Below are 27,844 nucleotides of genomic sequence, written 5' to 3'. Positions count from 1 at the left end.
TTACCATAGGTGTTCCAGTGTCCTACTGAAACCGATGTTTATTTAATATTTTTGTAAGGTCAACATGTTTGCATGTATTTACGGTTTGCATGCAAATTATTTTCGGTAATACGACAGTTTTACATTTAGTAGCTTTTTAAAATAAGCCTTATCTTTCATGACTTTTGATATGCTGAATTGCAGTACTTCAGACTATGCTAGGAATTGGTGGGCTCTAAATTTTTGGAACTGTACTGGGTACATGTACAAGATATTTTGGTTGATCTGAACTGGAAAGGAATGGGTCTGTTTTGTGAATGGGGGAACCTTTACTGGGTAAGACAGGAAAAAATATATCCATTCAGGTGGGGGCAAATGCAATTTTCATTTTATGGTTTAATGGAGCATATCTCTGAGTGCTTGTGTCTTTGGGGAGGGGACAGGTGGCAGGGGCTGGGCAGTATTTTGTCGTTGGACACCGGCAACAATAAATATGTCTTGGGTGAATCCTGCTTTACAGCGGTCCCAGCTCTGTTTATCAGCAGAATTGCTAGAAGATTTTTGCAGAGCTAAAGCACAACAGCCTTCTAGGCTACAAGTTTAGGGATGGATTACATTGTTAAGAGAGAAATGTAACTCCAGAACTAAATAGCAGTTCTCCCATCGACATCTATAGGAAAACTGGTAGTCAATTCGCAGAGATCTGCTCATCTCTTAAATTAGAATCTAGCCTTCTCTCGCTAATCATTTTTCCAGTTTCAGGAGAGAGGCACGAGTGCCTGCAATGTAGGGGTAAGTAGCACAGATCTGTATTAAGTTGGTGACCTGAAAGGCCTTATTATTGAAATGAAAATCTTCAAGCATATCTGGAAACTTTGAAATGTAGCCAATGTATGTCAGATCTAACCCTGAGGATTCAGAACCACTCATGGGTAGCAGATAGGTGATTAGTCATATAATGTGCTATAAAAGTAAAAAATAATAAACTAAAATACAATTCTGAGTTATTATCCTTTTAATGGTAGTTGGGGGGTAAGGTTTTATCTTTAATTAAATTTTTGAAGTATGCAGACAGTAAAGCACACTTATTATCTTTTTTGTTTACTTGTCAAAAAATGGTAAATGGAAACAAATAATTATGTCCTGAAGTTTCATGCAGTTCTCATTATTATTTGTATTTCTTAGCTAAGGCTAGATTCTGTTAAATTAGATAAGCTTATCTCTTGTAATTGAAAAGCAGTTTTCATATTAACTTCTGTGGGCAAAATCAATTACAAGAGATGCGCTTATCTCATCTAATAAAATCCTACCCATAAGGTTATATGTTAGAAGGAATCAAGATAAATAAAATAAATTAACAAAGCAGATGGATACAAAATCACAAAGAATTGATGAAGATGTTATATGACGTAATCTGACTCAAAAGTTAGAGAGTACAAGGCAAAGATATTATATACTACGAGAACAAAGTTGAGTCAACAGAGCATCTTTTTTGATGAACCTGCCTGTTTTAAAACATCAATGGTCTCATGATCATTCTGCTGTCTTAACAGTGCTACAGTATTACTAAAACAGTAGCCAAGTATAATGTGGTATTGTACTGTCGACCGTGTTTTTCCAACATCTTAAAAACAAGGTAACGTGGAATGCAAGCACGTACTACTGACACAACTACGTTACGTTACCAGTTTTTATTGTAGTATTATGTTTCAATTATACTTTTTTCGATTGTTCTACCTCTCACTTCCAAAAATATGACAATCCTCTGTACAAGCATGATCTTTGTATTTTCATATATTATTTCAAAAGAACGAAGAAAGGTATTCAGTGATTTCAAACTAGTCCTTTCGATTTTCGATTTCTAAGAAGTGAACGGTTGCTAATTACAATCATGACCATTAGATGTAGCTACAAGTTTTTTTTATGTACATCAAGTAATATCAGCAACATACAATAACATCCTATATACAACAAAAACAATCAAGATTAACAGAACGCCTTACATATGGTTAATATTTTGAAATTCCCTTTAATTCATTTGCAGAACTATCCACATATACTGGCAAGGGGCTACAAAGGGGTTTTTGAATTCTTCATATTTTAGGGTCTAACTACCTGCTGCAGGAATATTATTAACTTGCAATTCTATATTTGAACACAGGGTTGTCTAGACAAAAAAAAATAGAAAATTAGTCATTAGGCAAGAACCCTTGATGTATGGCTCAATTTAAAGCTAATTCAGTTGGGCTTATATCATTTTTGATGTGTGCTTTTGTGGACTGATCTGATTGTAAAAAAAACATTGTTCTCTACACTGCTCTTGCAGAATATATATTTTAAATCGTTAGGCTGGCTTTATTCCCAAGACCAAAATTGGCAGCTTGTTGCTGATAGCTTTCCATGAATTTGAGACACTTGTTTGATGCTGGAAATGATGCAGTTTTCAGCTAAAGGAAGCACATTGTTCTTTATCCTTGGATGAGAATTCATGCGTTGAACGCCAGAAAAGCTTTTATGCTATCTGCAAGGTAACCTCTGTCTGATGTTGATTTTTTACTTGGAAGCTTACCTGAATACGTGTGACGTATTGTATTATGCTAAAGGCAAGAGTGTATTCTATAATTGGGGCTAGATTGGACACACAAAATGAATTGGTTGGTTTTCAGTCATTATAAACTTGGTCACTGCACACATTGCCAATTAAATTACTCCTGGAGCTGATAGTGTACTTTAAAATATAAAATACCTTGTTTTTTATTTTCTTGGGTCCCTAAAAAAACTAATTTGGAGGTGAAATTCTCCTACATCATTAAAGTATGACTCTAACCCTTTTGAGACAGGACACCTTTCCAATGTAGTTTGCCCGATTGGTCATTGTGCTTCCTCTCAATTCACGGTAAAACTTGAAAATAAAAGGTTTTAATTACTTCAAATCCAGAGCCGGGCAAAGCTCCCGGCACCGCATTTCTGCGCCCCCTCCTGATGTCGCTGTCCAATCACAGACTTCTCATGAAGAAGCCTCTGATTGAACCAATGTGCGTGCTCTGGGTTGGCAAGAAGAAGTAGGAAAGAGGGAGTTTAAAAATCAAAAACACAAAGTGGTATGGAGGGTGGGAGGGGAGAACGAGCTCTGCCTGCAAGTGGAAGGTTTTAATGGCTGTTGTCAGTGTGCAGTGCACGCTGATAACAGATGTTAATTATGCACAGTATTGACATTAGGCAGACAGGAACAGAGTTTGGCTACTTTGCCTTAAATTTGAGATTCACTTTTGATTCACTTGAATTCGAGTTTAGTGAATAAATGTGATAGAATTGAATTTTTGGTTATCTCTGTTTATAAGCAGGTGAATTCATTTATGTGTTTATAATCAGAGGTATATAGAAATGTGTATAACTGGTATTCTGCAGCTGTATACACCTGGGATATATATAGAGAGAGAGAAAGAGAGACAGATAGAAAGAAATCTAAAAAACGTGAAGATAGACCTGAAAACAGACATACTTACTAGCTAGATAAACTTATAGACAGACAGATAAACTTTAGAGAATGAGAAGTACATAAGCAAATTAAATTTTAGAAAAGGAGAGACAGAGGAAAAAGAATAGGGGTGAGAAAAGGACAGATTGCAATCTGAACTTGCCATATAATGTTCTAAAAAACATTTGAAAGTAAAGCCACATTAGAAGTATCATCATTCTTCAATACGTTATAACAGCACCTCTAATACATCACTTCATAGCAGGACATTCCTCTTGCAGTTAAGCATATTTGTTGTAAACTGAAAGTATTTAGCAGACAAGATGCACTTACCAATATAGGGAAGCCCATTAGAAAGTCATATATAAACACGATTCCTGATATCAGATAGGTTATTTGAAGGGACGTTTTAATAGGTTCAGACCCATCGATGGACGATCTTCTTTTCCCGTGAGCATCTTCAACCACAATAGTAGGGACATTGAATTTATGTTTATCAACGTTTTGCCCAGTTTGGATAGAAAATGTCTGGAACAGAGTAATGCCGATGCAAACCACCCCCATCACCACACTGCCGCTGATTAAAAGCAAGAAGCACACTCCAAAGCCAAGCCCAATTTCCGTAACAATGAAGCGGCAATCCCGAGAGTAGAATCTTTCAGTGGTGTCGTGCCAACCAACGGCTGGTAGGGTAGAAAGAATGAACGATACCATCCATATTCCCATGACTGTATGTACTGCTTGCTTCTTAGTGTTGCTGAGCCTGTGGAAAATAAACATTTTATTAAACTGCACAATTTCTATTAGTATTGTCAGTCAGGAGAGGTAATACAAAAATAGACATAAAGTGCCTCTGTAGAACATTGATCAATATCATTGTAGTCCAATTGGAAATTCCATAGATACTATTGCATTATAGGGTATTTTCATAATACCCACCTCCTCCAACACTCCAGTCTAAACGTTTGAGTCATATATTTATATATAAAAAAAAAATAGTTGACAAATGGATGAATGGACCGACATACAGATAGACAATAGTAGGTTTATTCACTAACGCAGGATTTGTCAATACATTTCAAATGTAATGCCAAACTATCCAAACTCTAAGTCAAGCAGATTTAGAGAATACTTCCAGTTTGGCTAATTTGGCATTACATTTGAAACTCACTCTGAATTAATTTTGAATTCCTGACAATTCTCACTTTACCTGGCAGGTAGGCGATCATACAGAGAAAGTTAGTCCAGTGATTCTAGTGACTAGTTTAATAAACAGTAAATTAGGGAAATATTTAAGCCAATATATCATACCGCCCCTATTTAAAAGGAACCGTCCCTCTTTTATGCCCAACTCCCTCTGTCCCTCTTTTCTAACCTAGGGTATCTTTTTTTCTAGGAATTCTATATTGCTTGTGTGTCCAACTGTCTAACAGAGCTCCGCAGTAATAATGCTTCCAGTAATCGATCTTTAAACTCCAATACATGTTTTGAGAAATTAGTCTGTATAAATAGTATACATTCTTTTTGTTCTAAATTCCAGTTATTTTGGCTTACATTTTGCATGATGGTAGTCAACACATTGCAATTCAATATTTAGTTAATAAGACTTTTAGCAATAATATATGTAATATATGTAAAAAGAGCATTTAGTAAAAAACAAATATGTAATTAAGAATTTTTAAAGTTGATGTGTCATTCGAGTTTCAGAGTCCCCTGGGGGATAGTAATTAGCCCATACACTACCTGCTGTTTTAAAGCAAACTCACATTTTATTTCTTAAAGGGACACTGTAGGCACCCAGACCACTTCAGCCCATTTTCTAAACTGCAATAATTACCTTGCAGGGTAAAGTCCTCCTCTAGTGACTGTCTACCAGACAGCCACTAGAGGGACTTATGGCTTCTTAGACGACTTTTGGTTGTCTAAACGACACTGGATGTCCTCACGCTCTGCATGAGGACCTCCAGCATCTCCAGAATCCCCATAGGAAAGCATTTGCCGTGCATGCGCATTAGGAGCGTGGGCAGAGCCTGGCCCAGCACCGAGGGACATCGGTATGGGGGCACTCCAGGATTCTACAGTGCCAGGAAAACAGGGTTCTTTTTCACTGACACTAGAGAATTCCTTTCATTTGGATAGAAAGATATGTGTATTTGGGAAAATGGACTGGAGACTTTTATTATCATATTTAAGAATATAAAAAGGGAGAAGATATTACCTTTTCTATTAAATGCCTCTTAATCACACTATTCCGAAAAAACATTACTTGTCAATATATGTTAGCATTTACACAAATATTTGTTACAAGATTATTCACTAAAGAAATAATTCAAAATAAATTTTACATTTAAGGTTAAAATAGCCAAACAGGAATCATTGTCTAAGTCAGCCTTAGATTTGAAATTCATTTTGAATTTTCATGTTAGGGAATAGCCGTGCTAGTTATAGATAAAGCCTAATCTTGTTTTTGTCACGACAAACAATATAAATCATAAACATACACTGTAAACTTTACGACGCACTGCTAATTGTAATATCCAGTAATTTCAAGGAGAAACAATGTCCAGATTTGAAGAAATTATATTTTTTCTGGAACTGAAGGTCAGGGAAGCAATACGAGCTTTTTCTGTCACTACATCTCATAAATAAACATAGAGCGCGGTATTGAATTAGAATTTATGGTGGCAACTATTTATAGCACAGTTACAATATCCATTAATACGCTTTTTGTAGTAACATACAAAACATTAATGGCTCGATTTTAGTGCTAACATGGAACAATCAATAAAGAAATGGTATATTTTGTGCTGCCTGTACAGTTCTACTTATATCTAAATAACCTAGAATTTCCACATTAACAGGCTTGATGGATATTTATTTCTTTAAAGTGACAGAAAAGATGAAATTAAATGGCAGGGTTTGGCTTTTAAAACAAAGTTTTAGCAATTCCTAAATATTGATGTATTCAGAATTATTTACAGATAGATAGTTATACAGAGAGACAGACAGATATGTACACAGATAGATGGACATATTGATAGATAACAAATACGGTTTCAATTTCTAAATATATAAAAACAAATCTATATCTGGACAAACAGACAGACAGACAGATAGACAGACAGACAGATAGATGCGATAATGAAAAGCCCACCAACAAAACAGTGAATAAAACAATGAAGAAAGTGATTTAAAAGAACACTATAGCGTTAGGAACACAAACATGTATTACTGACACTTTAGTGTTAAACTGACGGTTTATGTCCCTGGAATATTTAGATCGCAGTAAAAAGGTATTTAAATTCACAATTTTCCCCACACAGCGCCCATCTCGCCACGTCTGGCTCCGTGGCCATGGCTGAGCTCATCAGACTTGATGATCTCAGCCAATGCAATGCTTTCCCATAGGAAAGAATTAAGCCGTCACGCTGTGCCAATCAGCATCACCTCATAGAGATACATTGAATCAATGCATCTCTATGGGGAACGTTCAGCGCCTCCATGCAGGGCGTGGAGACACTGAATACCAGTGCTGCCCACTGTACAGCACTGAAATAGGAAGCAACTCTAGTGGCCATCTGAGTGACTTCTACTAGAGGTGTTACTAGGCACCAATGTAAACACTGCCTTTTCTCTAAAAAGGCAGTGTTTACATACCAAAGCCTGCACGGACAGGCTAGGGATACCAGAACCACTGCATCAAGCTGTAATTGTTCTGGTGACTACAGTGTCCCTTTAAATCAAATTTTTTTTTGAAAGCTAAAATTTATTTTACTGCATTTTAGGCAATATTTCATTTTAATTTTAATTTTAAAATTGCCGTTTAAAGAATCAAAGCTAGTGCATCAGACCGAATGTTTAATTCAAAAAAGGAAATGTGAAACGTCAGTCCTACCTGTAATTTACCGGCCAGCGAACCATCCACATTCGATGATACGACAAGGAGGTGACGGAAAAGCAGGTAACGAGACTTAAGGTATAAAATGTTGATACAAACACTTTGCATAGTCCTTCATTCCACTCATACTTTGAGTGCTGCTTTCTGAGTTGGACCACAGAATATATGGTGACCGGGATTGCCACATTAAGGATATGAGTTCCAGCCAAGGTGCAGATAAGAAATTCGAGAGGCTTCCATTTCTTTTGTTTGGCACTTACACTTAATATCCCCCATGTGTTTGCTAACAGTGAAATCCCTGCACATATTAGCCAGGCTACCGCGTTATTGTGCAATCTCTGCTCATCATTCATGGTGGATAGTGTAGGCACAATCAATAAAAGAAAGTTGTTGATTAGTTGAGAAGGTAAAAAGGAAATTTAAATGCATCTTCTGGCAAAAATGAGCCTAACAAAAATACGTTTGTGGAAATAAATCTAGATCCATATCGCTTGAGTTCTTTTGCAGACCTGTAAAGGCAATATAAGAAATATAACTTGTAAAATTCAAGCATATTCTGAAACAGATTAAAAGTGGTAAAGGAATTATACATGTAACAGTGACAAAGCTAGTTTGGTGTACATAACAACTTAGTGATGAAGGCCCTGATCTGTCAAGTCTCAAGCCTGACTACAAAAAAATGTGTGTGTCATAATCATATACCACAATAAAACTATTATTACATTAAGGTTCCAGGTTTGGATGCCTTCCCTAAATTCTGGGTTAAAGCTTTTGAAGCATTTTGATCAATACTATGAGTCACTCATGCCCAAGCCTCTGTTCATTCTATTGTGCAAGTTGCAATTCATTATTAGTGATCTCAATGTCGCCATATTTGGATGGCATTGATTGGCTGAGCTTGTTGACTGCCTACCATTAAGTCCAAATTTGGCAGAATCTAATGCTGTTAATGCGCAAGTATAATTTATGCATCGGCAAAAAGCAAGCTAGGGGTGGGGCCATGGGTAACTTAAAATAGTTTGACCTAAAAACCAGGGATGGCACCCCAAGTTACTAACACCATAACTACTACAACATCAGTGGTTATGATACTTAGACTTTGCATTTTAGTTCCAAATTAACATTTATTATGTATCAGATAAGAAATGAATATATAGTGTGATCAAACCTTGACATTATTTAGGATTTGAATCTATGTAAGATAAACCTTGTGAATGTGGTCCTTGAGTAAGTATTTAAATTGTATTTACATTTAATTGGGCAGGCATCAATAATTAAATAAATAACAAAAACCATACATGTGAACGGTAAAAAATGTTTCTAATGTTTTTTTCCCTAGTAACATTGTATATTATGAAGATTGATACAAAAATGAAGATTGAATTAGAAAGTTATCCTTCTCTTTTGCAATCAATAAAAATACATTAAAATAATTGTTATTAACATGTATTACACAACGTTTGCATATTGTTGTCATTATCATACAGATTAAGAATTTAATGATATTTGAAAGCTCATGGTTTGCAAATTAATAATGGGAAAACACTGTATGCTCCATTTAGAAAAGTAATAACGACTCGCTGTAAGCTCTGGCATGTTTGATAAATTATCTAATTATTTCATTCCTCATTGCATTCTACATGGTTGCAACTGGTGATACATTTTGCAAACTGATAAATATGTATAGAGGAAATAGAGAACTTGTATTTTCTTTGTGAATGTTTGTCAGCTCTAAAAACAGCCAAAACTATTAAAGGGTTCCTCCAACCACTGTTTTGTTTCATTGAATAATGCCCTATTAGGCATTATTCTTCATGTCCCCGTCCCCCAACATATGCTAAAAAAATGTTTAATAATAAGTTTTACTTACCTTAATCCAGCACCAAGGGAAGCTCCTGGCGCTGTTCAGGATGTGCCTTTCTGATGTCACAGGAGCCGAGCAAGGTCCAATCAAAGGCTTCTCATAGAAAAGCCTTTGATTGGACTATTTAATTGGCTCACAGCGCATATGTGGGCAAGAGGTGGTGGAAAGAGAGTGAAAAATGGAGGAGGGAGGACGGGAACAAAAAAATATTGGATAGGATAGGGTGGGAGGGGGGAAGGCTGCAATTAAGGATTGAGGGAAGGAGGAAGCTTGCAGCTCATGCTTACGACAATGGACAAAACTGACATAGGGCTGTCTGGAACGGAATTCTGGTCTGCTTAAGTCATGGGTGTCAGGAACTAGCCCCAGCACACAAGTGCCAATAACTTTGGAAGTGCAGTGTTTCAAGGTGAATGTGATAGGAGCAACCCTTTAAACACTTATACGGCATCCTTAGCTCACTTTATTCCATTCAAACATGGGGGAATACAAATAGGGGGACAATCTAACCCCAATACCATATTGTTCTTAACAATACTTTACAAGTATTTTTTTTAAACAGCAAGCAAACAATTTTAAACAGATGCACAAACCAAAATAAAGGAAGAAAAACAAAAGAACCGTATATAATAAACTTTTATAAACGTATTATAAACTCGGTCAATTTGCATTGTTGGGCATGTCTCTTAGCTAGGGGAGTTTATTCAGCCTAAGAAATGGCATATGGTTTTAATCCCCAAAACTGGCATATTGTGAGCTGATAACTGAATTGTAAAAATATTTTCCAACGTAGCCAGATTTTTACATCTCTGCTATTTTGTATATGGTTGTATCAACCTCTGCAAGTTTATGGATAATCCATCCCAATTGTTCTGCAAATAACTACGGTACAAAATTAAACACCAAGGGCAACAGATAACCAATAATCCCCTGTGCTGAGTTATATCTTGATTATGGATTCAACTGTGCTGAGTTATATCATGATTACTAACTCCCTGGGGTAATAAATGGACAGTTTGGGCCATCATTAAAATTATTTATGTGACTGGTATAGACAAAAACAATATCGCTGAACATCATTGCAAGAGGAAATACAGAGATAGAATTTGGAATGAGTAAGCCAATAATTAATAGTGAGTTTAGAAAAAAGAAAAATAAACTGCTAATTAAAGTGCACATTGGGAGCATTAACAATACAGTTATAATCTTCCTGCAGGATGGGCCCAGATGTATCCAGAATATGAAGCTGAATACGAAGCTGTTAACGTAATAAAACAGCAAGCGGCAAGAAAATGCATTTATTTCTCTCCAGAACAAGAAGGATGATTGGATTTGCCATCCGTAGGCTCACAATTGCATTAAGCATAATGTTTAATTACATGCTGTGCTGGTGTCTGATTGATTTAGATATTTATTTATGTACTAGTAAATTGACCGTCATATACAGTAAATGACATAAAGCAAGGACATGTTGCCTTTTTTTTTTTTTTTTTTGTATTTTGTTATATTTTATCCTTTTTATTAGTATTTTTTTGTTAACCCTGTTGCAGGTAAAATCGTGTATATAACACCATGTATGTTAGCAACTGATACTGTAAATTTACCCAACACCATGGTAACTAGCGTTTATTATAGATTGTAACGTGCAATCTTCTATCGACACAGGAGAGGAGATCAATCAATTTGCATAGAAATTGCATCGAAAGTTCATCATAATTAAAGGGAAATTGTCACCTGCCAAGATTTTATAAGATTATGTTTATCCCTATGTTTAATGAAAATATGTGTTTGTGAAGTGTGAAGAATAAAATTAAATATATAAATCCACATCTATTCACTCTGCAGCTGAGTGGCTTCATCTTAACTTCCTATCAATCATTGTTTTTAGATTGGCAGTAAGCACAGAGAAAACATACAGAGAACAGGAGAAATTAAACCAGGTGTGGTTTGCCAAATATTTAATATAAATGAAATTTCTCCTCTTCATTTACAATAAAATAATAACAATAACAAAGTATTTAACCAGAAAAGGTACATTCAGATTACTCTGGTTTTCATGTACACCCTGGGGATGTTACCTTAGCCCAACATGCAGGGGTTGTTACTATTACCCAATTTAATGGTATTCATTTTATCAACCTCAGAAGGATGAAGGACTGAGCTAACCCTGCCAGGATTTGAACCTGCCACCCAAGCGATGAACAGATTCTACTGATGATGCATTCAACCACTGAGATATCTCACCAGCCTTAATGTCACCTGGCTTACACTTGCCTAAACTGGATTATGATGTGCTTTGCCAAATATTCAATATAAATTTAAAAGGAAATATTGCATTTCATGAAAAAAAATGTTTTACAATGTTTTATACAATGGTGTATTTTCCATAGAAGTACTTTCTATTGCCATGGCTTTTAAAAATAAAACCTTAAAAGAAGCCTCAATTTAATATTATTGGGTAAGCTTCCTAAATGGTCACAATGTGCTAGAAAAACCTTTTAAATTATTTGTGTACAGTAATTTGAAAAGATAAGGCATTTGAAAAGTTTCACAGATTGCAATCGTAATAATTTGTAAAGTTAATCTAAATATATTAATTTAAGGCTGTAGACTTTACATTAAAATTTATTTTCTGAATTCTTTATTTTTGCAGGTATCCGTATAAACCATTTACATCTTGCACATAAAGGAACAAGAAGTATAAGATACAAAAAAAAAAAACTATGTTTGGCATGTATAACAGCACAGGTACTACTTCCACCCATTTTTTGTGTTAAGAAGTCAAGCAAATCCCCCTCATGTCTAATCAAAGATTGTGCAAGTAATCGCCTAGGAGGGTGCGGGTAATTTGCGTTGTGTTCCCTACTGAGAAATGATGGGGTTGTGTGCTGTACGTAGGTTAATGCACGGGTGCTTGGGAGAACTTGGACATAATAGGCTTTAGTTACCCAGGGCCTTGGGCAATGATCTAGGTAGTAGGTCAGGAACTTTAGGTAAATAGCCAAACATGTGGCGAGGAACTTAAAATGAATGGGGTGGAACTTAGCACGTTCGAGGTAGGGAGGGGGGGAATATTGCTTAGACGGTGTAGTTGTCAGTCCGCTTACGGAGCCAAGTTATAAACATAAAACTATGAAACCCAAAACTATGTACTGTAGTTAGAACATTATAAAGTGATATAGTGAGATATCCTTGGTTCTCTTCCTCTGGGCACAAAGGGATTTATTTCTGAAGCATTCCAGGGTGGACGGGCATCCATTGGTGCTGCTGTCGCTGGAAGACCCAATGACTGGAGGAAAGTAGGCACCTCGGAGAGATGTGACGTGAGGTGTGTTCTTGCCGGCGTGTTCTGCCATCAAACTGTGAGGGCCCCATTTATAAGGTATAGAGTTCTCCCGAAGCTGCTGGGTGACTAGGCGAAAAGCTCTGCACCATGTAAGGGTGTGTTTTGTACAATATCAGGCTTGCTCCTTCAAAAGTAGCCATGGGAGAGCCTCTGAAAGGCAAAATAGCAAAATTGAAACATTGTTCCAAGTCAGCTATGTAGGCTCCTCTGACCTTAAATTTGAAATTCACTTTGAATTAACTTTTAATTCTCATTTTGGTAAATGACCCCGTAAGTACTGACAAAATAGACCCAACACCTCCACATAATCTCAAAATGTATCCACTACCTGCACTTGATGTCAAGACGAACCCAGCACTTGCAGCTGATGTCCGAGTGAACTAACAGGCAGTGGTTTAGGCCATATGTATTTCATTACACATACACATACTAATAATTACATATTTGTCATGTGAAATTCCTCGCAGTGGAACAAGGATGACTAAATCACAAGCAGTGCTTTAATGTACTTTAATTTAATTTATTTTTTCGTTCTAGTTATTAGTAAGGAGCTGTTTGTTCTTATTCTATAATTACCAGGAAAAATCTTACCTCAACTAATAAATAATATGGAATTAAGTTTTAGATTATTTTTATTTAGTGCAAGCCTAGTTTTGGGGGTCACAGGTGATAGTTATTTCCAAGTCTAACCATAGTGGTCACAAGAGCCATGAGTGCGGTGACTGCACCTGTCCAGACAGGTGACCTAATCCATCGATCATAGCCACATGCCACAATGGCAAGTTTAATTATTTGCAATAGTGTGATTTATCAGTGGGGCAGATTGGGACAAATATTTCTTGCCAGCAGAGGTGAAAAAATTAAGTGGAATCTCATATTAAGTGAATTGTATTATCTATATGGTTCATCAGTCATTTTCTATTATATACATTTGATGCCTGGAGACAAGCAGTTTGTGTTGCCAGATATGAGTCTTTTTTCGTAAGGAGGATCCCTGGGGAAGGACGAAAATAGATTGAAATCCTTACTTCTTCCTCTGTTTCACTTTCAAGGGTAGAAAATATCACAGCACCAGGAATGGAATTCTCTAATTAGATCAGAGAATAAAAAAGTCTCTACTGAACCATTGTTGATATGTACAATTTAATAACTTTCCTTCCTCTATTTAAATGTTAATATTGACGTATGTTTATCCCATATTGAAAATTATTAGCCAACATAAATGTTTTATGACTACTGGATCCAATGACATATCTATGGAATGAAAGTCAGGATTTACCAAATCAGTGAGTATTCAGTGGGAGCACTGTTAAATCCCTGTAAAGTGATGCTCCAGGCTAGAGATATGCACTTTTTAATATCTTATGTAGTTAATCCATTATATATATACACATTATAATATATATATATATATAGTTTGAATGCACTTTATTTGCAGCAAATTCATCAGATCTGTATCTTCTGCAGTAATATCTGCTGAAACCAGGTAATGAATAAGACCTCACAGTCAACCCTGGTTCCCCATTGCATCCATGAAGCATACTGCTTGATACTTCTTATTGCAGAAAACAATATCAATGAGAAAACATACAATAACTTAACTGAAATACAATAAATAACTGGAAGCAGCAAACTGTGTGAATTTTTATTTCTGAAATATTAAAAGGACATTTAAAGCGCCAGAAGTACTAAAGATTAATGTAGTAGTTGTGGTGCAAAGAGACTGTACTTGCAGCCTCAGCACCACAAACACTGCCTTTTCTGCAGTGAGGGAAGAAAGAAAAGTTCATATTTTGGGGGGAATCCGAACATCTAAGTAGTTAGCAATACAATGTGACTTTAGGAATCCATGTTTATAATTTTAAATTCACTTTTATCTAATTGATCAAAATATTTGGATATTCTCCTCCAGCCTTTAGTTGAAAACATAAAATCTTACTTAAAGGACCACTATAGTGCCAGGAAAACAAACTTGTTTTCCTGGCACTATAGTGTTAATAGGTCCCACCCCACCCTCATGGCCCCCCTCCCGCTGGGCTCTAGGGGGAGGAAGGGGTTAAACGCTTACCTTTTTCCAGCACTGGGCTCCCTCGGCGCTGGGGACTCTCCTCCCTCTTCGACGAAATGCGCATGAGTCGCGTGCACATTCAGTCAGTCCAAAGGAAAGCATTTCTCAATGCTTTCCTATGGACGCTGGCGTCTTCTCGCTGTGAAAATCACAGTGAGAAGCGCGGAAGCGCCTCTAGCAGCTGTCATTGAGACAGCCACTAGAGGCTGGATTAACCCCAGATGTAAACATAGCAGTTTCTCTGAAACTGCTATGTTTACAGCAGGCAGGGTTAAACCTAGATGGACCTGGCAATTTTAAAAATAGAAAAAAGGTTTTCTGATCAACAGTTCTACTTTATTTTTTAAGAAATTTAGATTATCTGAAAAAATATTTATTTTCTGGTTTTTAGACTCTTTTTGTTTACAAAAATGGGGCACAGAGATGGGTTTGCCTCAGTTGTGCCAACCTCTTTATGGCCAATTTGGAGTCCACTGCCATTTGGGGGGCATGACTGGCGGACAAGCCGGGTCTCATACTATGTTGATGACTTATTTTGTATTTGGAATGGATCAGAAGAATCTCTTAAAGTCTTTTTACATTTTCTAACCCAAAAGGGGCATTATTGTAACTTCAGACTACAGTAAAGAGAGAGAAAAAAAAACTCTTTAGATTTACATTTGTTTGTCAAAGGATGTAATATACACACAAAAAATGTTTCCTCTAACACTGTCATGGACCAGTCAATTTGTCATTATGGTCCAGGGCTTGATAGTGCATCTAAAACACAATTTTTAAAACTTAGAAGAAACTGCTCTGATTTTCAAGATTTTAAAAACTATTCAGAATAAAACCTTGGCGCTGTTATCAATATGACAACTGAGAAAGAAAGGAAATATCTTTTAACATATAAAGAAAACTCCAACGATTTACCCCATATCCCTATTATCTTTGATTTTAATAACAAAAATAAAGATAAGAATTATAAAGAAACATTGGCATATTGGCTCAAACAAGATAATATTTTAAATTAAGAAAAAATCTTTTCCTTTTTTCGCTTCCTATAAACAATTGTAGGTAAAATAAGAAAGGAAGTAACGTTCGGCACTTACATTTTTAAAGTTTTAAATTATATTTTTATACTTATACAACATTTTTTTGTGTCCCCTGTAACGACTTCTTCAGACCATTTATTTTATTCAGCTCTTTTTCTATTTATCTTTTATTCATTTTCACTTATTTTTTATTTATTTCTTCTCTTTTGAATTTTATGTGTTTGTGTTTTCCATTTTTTTTTAGTTGTGAACTATATAGCTGCCCATTTTATAGTTGGTCATTAGTTTACATATGTATCTTTTATTTCATATGGTCTTATCCTTTTTTATTGCATCATAAACTTGTCCAATTTAGCCCATTCTTTCTCAGCCTCCCACAATATAGCCACAGCGGTGTTTTGCTACTAGCGGTCTATTTTTATGGCATCCTGAATTTTCTTATTACCCTTTTAATCTGGCCACCATGGCCAATCACATGTACCACGGCATCCAATCCGCTCAAATTCCCCCTTCCCTTGTTCAAAATGGCTGCTGCAGCAGACTACGTCCTTGCTGTGACCAATAATTACATTCCATCCTTCCCCCAATATGGCCACTGCGACCGACCATGAGGTCAGCAGCGAACAATACCAACTATTATCAGTTTCCAACATGGATACAGCAGTTTCACCTCCTGGCCACCTGCTAGCAGTATTGTAGGCTTAAGTATATTGTACCTACAATACCCATGAATCCTTTCAACCTTGCCTACTACTCATGATGCAGCATTTTATGCCATGTCATGTGACATTACTTTGAACAATTAATTAATTAATGGTAGATTCCTCGTTTTTTTACTTTTCACACAGTTTGGTTGTTATACTGTTATCACATGACAATGATGTCATTTTGGAATCTGGGATTGTTTGTGTTAGCTATAAGTAACTTATTATGCCAGGTAACCTTGTTTGCTTCCACTTGATACAGTCTTAATTGGTGAAATGCGTTGTGGATACTATAAACGATTGTGTTTTTAAATAATAAAGTATTTTTGGCCACTTTTAATTTGTGTAGCCATAGACTTTTATTATTTAACTTTTTTGTTTTTGTTTTTACCTTGCTTCCTCTCTACTGGGGACATTTGGATAAAGAATCCTAGGTGGGGATTATACCACCCACGCTGTATATTGTTAGCGGTTTATCTTCTTCAGATCCTGTAAGTAGGATTTTGTCTGTGTTTGTCTATTTTTATGCTTGCATACAAAAAACACTATTGTGGTTAATTTCTGTTTGGATGCAATCTACATGGTCAATATTCTGCTGCAGACTGAGAGGTTCAATGCACCTATACAACCTGGAGGTAGGGTTTTATGCCACTGCATGCTGTTCATACCTGAGCTGGCCCTAGCTCTATAAAATGTGAGTTGGTAATCACTTACCTCTTAGTTGTGTGTGTTCTATTCAAGTTTTCAGATTACACTTTTGGCGTTTCTGTTTTTCTGTTTTTTCCTGTGTTTCTGTTTTCTGTTACATGTCTAAACAAATTCACATTCTGATAAGAAGTTTTATCCAATAAGAAAAGGATACACCTTTTGGGTTGATTGCCTTCTTTTATATATCTCTTATTAAATTGTATCATTGTTTAGTTACTATTGTAATCTTGATAATAATCTTATGTGTGGTTACTAATGCCCCGTTATCTGTCCTTCTAGTTATCTTTTAGGTGAGCTGCCTAATTTTTATTTTTGGATTAGATATCAAGTGCTTATCGTCTTTTTGTATCGGTTTATATTTCTAATGTTTGCGTGTTCCTTTAAGCAAGTTTTGCACTAGTGTGAAGTGAAACATTTTATCATATGAATACCTTTTTAAAGACAAGTACAAAATGTAATCAAAGCAACGCCTCATTACCTTAAGTGCAGTGTTTTTAATGTAATAGATAAAAATAAGTCAAGTGCATATGTTGAATTCTCATATAATTTTCATAACACTAATCTATGCTAAAGGAATAAGTACACAGTATGTTGTTATTTCGAATCAAGACATTCTCCAGAGTGTATGAATCTAATCCTAATAGAATTAAATGAACATTCTAAAAATGTTTATTTATATTAAAATTTTAAATTATGCACGTTCATGATAATAATAATAATTAATCATTCATTTTAATAATAATTTTTAAAAAAGTTGCACAAAGTAATTAGAGGTACCTTTATTTCACCACTGAGACATATTATTCTCGGCAGACTTATCCACCCGTGAATAGTTCATCAATCACGATCTTTGGTAAAAACAAACGGTTCTCATAGAGAAAACATTGTGGACTTATGATGTGCAGTAATCCCCATGATTCACCAATGCAATGTTTCTCATAGAGAAGTACTGAAGCCAATGCGTCCAGATGATGTTTGGCATCATTAAAGGAACACTCTAGTCACCTAAACAACTTTAGCTTAATGAAGCGGTTTTAGTGTATAGATCATTCCCCTGCAATTTCACTGCTCAATTCACTGTCATTTAGGAGTTAAATCACTTTGTTTCTGTTTATGCAGCTCTAGCCACACCTCCCCTGGCTATGATTGACAGAGCCTGCATGAAAAAAAACCTGGTTTCACTTCCAATCAGATGTAATTTGCCTTAAACAATTTTATCTCTCTGCAAATTGAACTTTAATCACATATTATTATTATTATTATTATTATTATTATGTTATTTCTATAGCACCATCAAATTCCTCAGCGCTTTAATATAGGAGGCTCTTGCAGGGTCTAGCAAGCTATTAACATAGCAGGGGATAAGAAAATCTAAATTAAACATAACTTGCAATAAAGAAAGGATAAACTTTAGATGACTATTTACAGAATGTGTTTAGAAAGGCTGTGCAAGTCACATGCAGGGAGGTGTGACTAGGGTTCATAAAGAAAGGGATTTAACTCCTAAATGTCAGAGGATTGAGCAGTGAGGCTGCAGGGGCATGTTCTATACACCAAAACTACTTCATTAAGCTAATGTTGTTTTAGTGACTATAATCAGGGCTCGAGTCCTGCAGGAACGCATGGGAACGGCGTTCCTGCACTTTTTCCAATGCAGGAACGCTGTTCCCGTTCCCAGTCCTGCAGGACCGGCCCTGCTACCTGCACACAGGGCCCATCACACGCTGTGTTCCTCTCCAGCACTAACTCTCGCGAGACCCGCGGCTGTGCTAGCGTTGCCACGGGTTACCATGGCAGCGCTCCGCACAGGCGAGTCTCGCGAGAGTTAGTGCTGGAGAGGAACACAGCGTGTGATGGGCCCTGTGTGCAGCGGCTGGCTCCCTCCACATCATCCAGCACACACACACACACACATCATCCAGCACACACACACACACACACACCATCCAGCACACACACACACACATCATCTAGCACACACACACACACACACACATCATCCAGCACACACACATCATCCAGCACACACACACACATCATCCAGCACACACACACACACACACATCATCCAGCACACACACACACACATCATCCAGCACACACACACACACACATCATCCAGCACACACACACACACATCATCCAGCACACACACACACACACACACATCATCCAGCACACACACACACACACACATCATCCAGCACACACACACATCATCCAGCACACACACACATCATCCAGCACACACACACACACACATCATCACACACACACACACACACACACACATCATCCAGCACACACACACACACCATCCAGCACACACACACACACACACACACACCATCCAGCACACACACACACACACCATCCAGCACACACACACACATCATCCAGCACACACACACATCATCCAACACACACACACACACACACATCATCCATCACACACACACATCATCCATCACACACACACATCATCCAGCACACACACACACATCATCACACACACACACACACACACACATCATCCAGCACACACACACACACACACACACACACACACCATCCAGCACACACACACATCATCCAGCACACACACACACACACACATCATCCAACACACACACATCATCCAACACACACAAATAATCCAACACACACACATCATCCAACACACACACACACACCATCCAGCACACGCACACACACCATCCAACACACACACACCATCCAGCACACGCACACACACCATCCAGCACACGCACACACACCATCCAGCACACGCACACACACCATCCAGCACACGCACACACACCATCCAGCACACGCACACACACATCATCCAGCACGCGCACACACACTGCATTCATTATACACAATCTGCACTAATTACAAACACACTACATTCATTATACACACTCTGCACTCATTACAAACACACTAGATTCACTATACACACTCTGCATTCCTTATACACACTCTGCACTCACTACAAACACACTACATTCACTATACACACTGCACTCACTACACACACACTACATTCACTATACACACTTTGCACTCACTGCAAACACACTACATTCATTATACACACTGCACTTACTACACACACTACATTCATTATACACATTATGCACTCACTACAAACACACTACATTAATTATACACACTATGCACTCACTACAAACACACTGCATTCATTATACACACTCTGCACTCACTACAAACACACTACATTCATTATACACACTCTGCACTCACTACAAACACACTACATTCATTATACACACTCTGCACTCACTACAAACACACTACATTCACTATACACACTTTGCACTCACTGCAAACACACTACATTCATTATACACACTGCACTTACTACACACACTACATTCATTATACACACTCTGCACTCACTACAAACACACTACATTAATTATACACACTATGCACTCACTACAAACACACTGCATTCATTATACACACTCTGCACTCACTACAAACACACTACATTAATTATACACACTATGCACTCACTACAAACACACTGCATTCATTATACACACTCTGCACTCACTACAAACACACTGCATTCATTATACACACTCTGCACTCACTACAAACACACTACATTCATTATACACACTCTGCACTCACTACAAACACACTACATTCCTTATACACACTCTGCACTCACTACAAACACACTACATTCATTATACACACTCTGCACTCACTACAAACACACTACATTCACTATACACACTGCACTCACTACACACACACTACATTCACTATACACACTTTGCACTCACTGCAAACACACTACATTCATTATACACACTGCACTTACTACACACACTACATTCATTATACACATTATGCACTCACTACAAACACACTACATTCATTATACACACTCTGCACTCACTACAAACACACTACATTCACTATACACACTGCACTCACTACACACACACTACATTCACTATACACACTTTGCACTCACTGCAAACACACTACATTCATTATACACACTGCACTTACTACACACACTACATTCATTATACACACTCTGCACTCACTACAAACACACTACATTAATTATACACACTATGCACTCACTACAAACACACTGCATTCATTATACACACTCTGCACTCACTACAAACACACTACATTAATTATACACACTATGCACTCACTACAAACACACTGCATTCATTATACACACTCTGCACTCACTACAAACACACTACATTCATTATACACACTCTGCACTCACTACAAACACACTACATTCATTATACACACTCTGCACTCACTACAAACACACTACATTCATTATACACACTCTGCACTCACTACAAACACACTACATTCACTATACACACTGCACTCACTACACACACACTACATTCACTATACACACTTTGCACTCACTGCAAACACACTACATTCATTATACACACTGCACTTACTACACACACTACATTCATTATACACACTCTGCACTCACTACAAACACACTACATTAATTATACACACTATGCACTCACTACAAACACACTGCATTCATTATACACACTCTGCACTCACTACAAACACACTACATTAATTATACACACTATGCACTCACTACAAACACACTGCATTCATTATACACACTCTGCACTCACTACAAACACACTACATTCATTATACACACTCTGCACTCACTACAAACACACTACATTCATTATACACACTCTGCACTCACTACAAACACACTACATTCCTTATACACACTCTGCACTCACTACAAACACACTACATTCATTATACACACTCTGCACTCACTACAAACACACTACATTCACTATACACACTGCACTCACTACACACACACTACATTCACTATACACACTTTGCACTCACTGCAAACACACTACATTCATTATACACACTACATTCATTATACACATTATGCACTCACTACAAACACACTACATTCATTATACACACACTGCACTATATGCATAGGAGTGTAAAAAATAAAAAAAAATTAAGGGGGAGGGGCGGGAATCTTGGGTGAGTTCCCACACTTTTTTCCCCAGGACTTGACCCCTGACTATAATGTCCCTCTAAGCACAGCGTGATGCCCCGCCCCCCTGAACAGGATGTCCTTTGAAAATCAGGCTGCTCTAATGACTGTCTACTTGAAAGCCACGATAACTTTGTTTTTGAAGAAATTAAACATTTTTGTTTCACAATTAATTCCAGGCAATGCAATATTACATTTATCCAAACCAACTTCTCTGCACCATTCTTTTCCTCTGCATCTCTGCAGAGAAATTGTAGATTGTGTTCCCGTCCTGCCTCACAGGAAGGGAAAATGAGACGGTAAGGATTCTGAACACATTGAGTGCGCTACAAGTATTTATTACAGACTGCAACAGCAGCCTGCAATGAGCTGCATAGTACAAATTCTATGTACATTGGTTAGTAAAGTATGTAGAAATTGTTCCTACATACATCCATTATTTTTCTTTTCTGCTGGTATTTTTAGGAAGCTGCATTGCCACGAATACCATCATGGTCCTTACCATACCCATAAAGAGAGCATTACTATTACTATGTATAACTATGCGTCTCTCCTGATATTTGAGATCCAGAATTAAATATTACATGATAAGGGACACCATACAATCTCTAAAAAAAAGTTATCTAACAATGTTCTGTAAAGGATGAACAACAAAAAACTGAAATTCCAAATGATTTTCTTTTTTCATTCTAAGTGTATATATTACCTATAAATGAATTTTTCAATACACGTGGCACACATTTTTGTAAGACAAAAAGAACTCTGTAGCGATGGATTGAATGTTCTGAAAGCGATGTTTATCCAATTGTGTAAGCAGCTGCAATTTAGATAGTGATAGCATTAGGAGAACACATCTGCATTCTGCCTTATACAAGTATGGCGATTGATGTAACCGATAAAAATATTTTGGTTCCTTTAGAGTTTAAACAGCATGATTGCAAAACAGACAGGCACAAGATGTGTTTATATTAGATGCATGTGCAATCACAGAATTACATCAGCCAAACCTGCTATCAATCAAGGCATGCAGATCTTTTACGTGATGCGTAATCAGTTTCAACCTCTTCAAACAGATTATCATAAAACCTCTCAAAATCACCCATTTCCTAATTTGTCTAAATTTATTGCAGATGGGCAACAAATTGCTTTGTGTCCTGTCATAGAGATCACTCTATTGAATTACAAGTATATCTTTATAGAAATATAAGCGAAATGTGGTAAAAATGATAGCTGTAATGATGAATGCCATACACCAGATGACTACCAATGTATATAATACTATTATAACTGGAATATACCTGCCTTAGTATTTTTTTTATATATGTGAAGACGCACTGATTTATTGGATGGAGACACATAGATTGATATATTTCTGAAATTTACCTATATACACCACATATTAGGGTCAATATAGTAGCAGAATTCACTTTTTTTTACTGGTGATGTTGCATTTTTACACCCAAATGCATTTTGGTGTTAGTCAAAAATGGGAGTAAGTGGAAGTAAGTTAAAGGAACACTATAGTCACCTAAATTACTTTAGCTAAATAAAGCAGTTTTAGTGTATAGATCATTCCCCTGCAGCCTCACTGCTCAATCCTCTGCCATTTAGGAGTTAAATCCCTTTGTTTATGAACCCTAGTCACACCTCCCTGCATGTGACTTGCACAGCCTTCCATAAACACTTCCTGTATAGAGAGCCCTATTTAGGCTTTCTTTATTGCAAGCACCAAGAAACTTGGTGGCCTAATGCAACTAAGATTACATAGTACTAATATTGAAAAAATGACATTAAAAAAAAAAACTCTTGGAAGAAAATGTACTGGAACAAAAATTTGGCTGATCCAGTTCCGCTATCTTTCATAATATGTATCTGCTGGCTGGAATAGCTGTCCCAGCACTGCGATTGGTTGGCTTAGTCCCTAAGTGAGTATAACTCTTGCAGAGCTTGTCTGGTGATATCATTAAACATATATCATTTTTAATTTTTTATACCCCTAGCTGTAAGTGAATTATAGCGAATTAAAAACTGAGATGCAAAATCTTAGATAAAATAACTGAGCTAGAATATTATGCTATAGAGGCCAACATTTTGCAGTTAATGTTTTTGTTTCCTGTAAATCAGGGCTGTCCAACCTGCGCCCCCCCCCCCCAGATGTTGCTGAACTACAACTCCCATGATTCTTTCAATGAAACAGATAGCCAGGGAATCAGGGGCGTATTAGCCGCGAGGCAAACAAGGCATTTGCCTTGGGCGGCATTTTCCAGGGGGCGGCAAAAAACGCCGCCCCCAAATGCCCAAGGCAAATGTCTTGTTAGCCTTGCGGCTAACAGACATGCTGGGCTGGTTGCTGGGCGGCCGGCGAGGGAGCTCTTCCCCTGAGCTCTCTGCTCAGCTCCCTCGCGCGCCGCCCGCAGAGTGAGACTGGGAGCCGGAATATGACGTCATATTCCGGCTCCGCCTCCCAGCCTCACTCTGCGGGCGGCGCGCGAGGGAGCTGAGCAGAGAGCTCAGGGGAAGAGCTCCCTCGCCGGCCACCCAGCCTGCCCGCCAGTGCCGCCCTGCAGCCACTGGACCACCAGGGAATGGGAGAACCTCCCCACCCCCAGCATTGTAAGGAGCAGTAAGGAGGCTGGGGGGGGGGAGTAAATAAAAAAAAATGTGTTAATGTGAGTGTGTGTGTGTGTGTCTGTTAGTGTGTGTGTGTGTGTTAGTGTGTGTGTGTCTGTTAGTGTGTGTGTGTGTGTCTGTTAGTGTGTGTCTGTGACTGTGTGTGTTAGTGTGTGTGTGTGTGTCTGACTGTGTGTGTCTGACTGTGTGTGTCTGACTGTGTGTCCGACTGTGTTTGTCTGTTAGTGTGTGTGTGTCCGACTGTGTGTGTTTGTTAGTGTGTGTGTCTCACTGTGTGTGTCTGTTAGTGTGTGTGTCCGACTGTGTGTGTTTGTTAGTGTGTGTGTCAGACTGTGTGTGTCTGACTGTGTGTGTTTGTTAGTGTGTGTGTGTCCGACTGTGTGTGTTTGTTAGTGTGTGTGTGTCTCACTGTGTGTGTCTGTTAGTGTGTGTCCGACTGTGTGTGTTTGTTAGTGTGTGTGTCTGACTGTGTGTGTTTGTTAGTGTGTGTGTCCGACTGTGTGTGTTTGTTAGTGTGTGTGTCTCACTGTGTGTGTCTGTTAGTGTGTGTGTGTTTGTTAGTGTGTGTGTCCGACTGTGTGTGTCTGTTAGTGTGTGTGTGTGTCCGACTGTGTGTGTCTGTTAGCTAGTGTATGCGTATCTGTCAGTGAATGTGTGTGTATTTAGAAGGCGGGGCAGGGGGGAAGGGTTGGGTGGGGGTGGCGCGCACGCGGGGTGGGGGGGGGGTGTCTGAGTTTTGTCCTGCCTAGGGCAACACAAAACCAAGATACACCACTGCAGGGAATCATGGGAGTTGTAGTTCAGCAACATCTGGGGGGCCGCAGGTTGGACAGCCCTGCTGTAAAGCATTGTACTGCATTTAAAACCCCTTTCTTTTAAGATCTTATTGTGGAATTCTAACTTACTGAACTACAGTACACATACTAATTCAGACAGCCATGGACATCACAATTTAGCATTGTTTGTCCTAATATAACTAACATGAGGCACTTCAGTTGTTGTCGACTATTTTTTCCCATGAAGCCCAGCCATCTGTCTGACTAAGCAGCGAGTGTCTTGGGAAAGCTAGCCTACAACAGCAGGAGTACCAAACGTTTATTCATCGTGGCTTTAGACGGGTGCATTGAAAGAAGGAAAAATTTGGCCCTGGCCATTGCAGAGCTAAGCCTCTGCCAAAACAGCACATGGAAAAAAGCACCACAGAACAGAATGTTCTGGATTTAATATATATTTGTAATGGAAACATCACAACAAAGAGTTTAGAGGACGGGATCCTATATTTAGAAAGTATGCAGTAACCAGATATGCCGGCATTGTAGGGGATGGTCACTACTTATGATAAAAGTCAAGTATGTAAAATTGCACATCTGAAGACAATTGTTTTTTTGTCAGAAAAAGGGAGAATTATATGTTTTTAATAAGGCTGTCTATGGAAAATGTCTACAAAGCACAAAATGTTTCTCTGCTTATTAGGCAGTTTTACAGAGAGCAATAGCAGCGTCATGTTTTAGGGATTTACATGTGCAGCTCAATGATTACACACAAACCATCAAGTAATCATATATGTAATATCTGATTCTATCTGAGTGAGGCCAAACTAATAAACAGTTAGTAACTGTAGCAAGAAACAGTCAACGTCCAATGCTTACCCATCGAGAGCAAATACTCACAGAATGCTCCATTTTCTAACCTATCTGTGTGTGTTGCTTGTTTTAGAGGTTCATTTCCTAAACAAAATAATATATTGATCTGACATGCAATATGAGAAATTTAAGCCAAAATGGCTTTTTAAATATTTTTTCACCTCTGCTATTTTGGCAGATTCATTTGCTACAACCTATATACACTGAACAAAATTATAAACGCAACATTTTTGTTTTTGCCCCCATTTTTCATGAGCTGAACTCAAAGATCTAAGACTTTTTCTATGTACACAAAAAGCCTATTTCTCTCAAATATTGTTCACAAATCTGTCTAAATCTGTGTTAGTGAGCACTTCTCCTTTGCCGAGACAATCCATCCACCTCACAGGTGAGGCATAACAAGATGCTGATTAGACAGCATGATTATTGCACAGGTGTGCCTTAGGCTGGCCACAATAAAAGGCCACTCTAAAATGTGCAGTTTTACTGTATTGGGTGAAACCGGGGGATTCCGAAAACCAGTCAGTATCTGGTGTGACCACCATTTGCCTCACGCAGTGCAACACATCTCCTTTGCATAGAGTTGATCAGGTTGTTGATTGTGGCCTGTGGAATGTTGGTCCACTAATCTTCAATGGCTGTGCGAAGTTGCTGGATATTGGCAGGACCTGGAACACGATCTTGTATACGCCGATCCAGAGCATCCCAAACATGCTCAACGGGTGACATGTCCGGTGAATATGCTTGCCATGCAAGAACTGGGATGTTTTCAGCTTTCAGGAATTGTGTACAGATCTTTGCAACATGGGGCCGTGCATTATCATGCAGCAACATGAGGTGATGGTCGTGGATGAATGGCACAACAATGGGCCTCAGGATCTCGTCACGGTATCTCTGTGCATTCAAAATGCCATCAATAAAATGCACCTGTGTTCGTTGTCCATAACATACGCCTGCCCATACCATAACCCCACCGCCACCATGGGCCACTTGATTCACAACGTTGACATCAGCAAACCGCTCACCCACACAACGCCATACACGCTGTCTGCCATCTGCCCTGTACAGTGAAAACCGGGATTCATCCATGAACAGAACACCTCTCCAAAGAGCCAGACGCCATCAAATGTGAGCATTTGTCCACTTAAGTCGGTTACGATGACGAACTGCAGTCAGGTCGAGACCCGATGAGGACGACGAGCATGCAGATGAGCTTCTCTGAGATGGTTTCTGACAGTTTGTGCAGAAATTATTTGGTTATGCAAACCAATTGTTGCAGCAGCTGTCCGGGTGGCTGGTCTCAGACGATCTTGGAGATGAAGATGCTGGATGTGGAGGTCCTGGGCTGGTGTGACTACACATGGTCTGCAGTTGTGAGGCCAGTTGGATGTACTGCCAA

General features: G+C 38.1%; 1 protein-coding gene across 6 annotated transcripts in view; it reads right to left on the bottom strand.

Annotated features, from left to right (window-relative positions):
• GPR153 (G protein-coupled receptor 153) overlaps positions 1-27,844 on the bottom strand; it is a 506,259-nt gene that overhangs the window by 46,632 nt on the left and 431,783 nt on the right. For all 6 annotated transcript variants that reach the window (XR_010086049.1, XR_010086047.1, XR_010086048.1 and 3 more), the window contains 2 exons: positions 7,353-7,864; positions 3,791-4,220 (listed from right to left, as the gene is read on the bottom strand). Coding sequence is in view for 3 of the 6 variants with exons in the window: in XM_063436452.1 (XP_063292522.1) it covers positions 3,791-4,220; positions 7,353-7,708 (786 nt within the window). In the remaining 3 variants the exon portion in view is untranslated. The remainder of the gene's footprint in view (positions 1-3,790; positions 4,221-7,352; positions 7,865-27,844) is intronic.

Source organism: Pelobates fuscus, chromosome 11, assembly GCF_036172605.1.
Source record: "Pelobates fuscus isolate aPelFus1 chromosome 11, aPelFus1.pri, whole genome shotgun sequence".
Lineage (NCBI taxonomy): Eukaryota > Metazoa > Chordata > Amphibia > Anura > Pelobatidae > Pelobates > Pelobates fuscus.
Note: the sequence above shows the minus strand (reverse complement) of the source record. Positions and strands in the feature narration are given on the sequence as shown.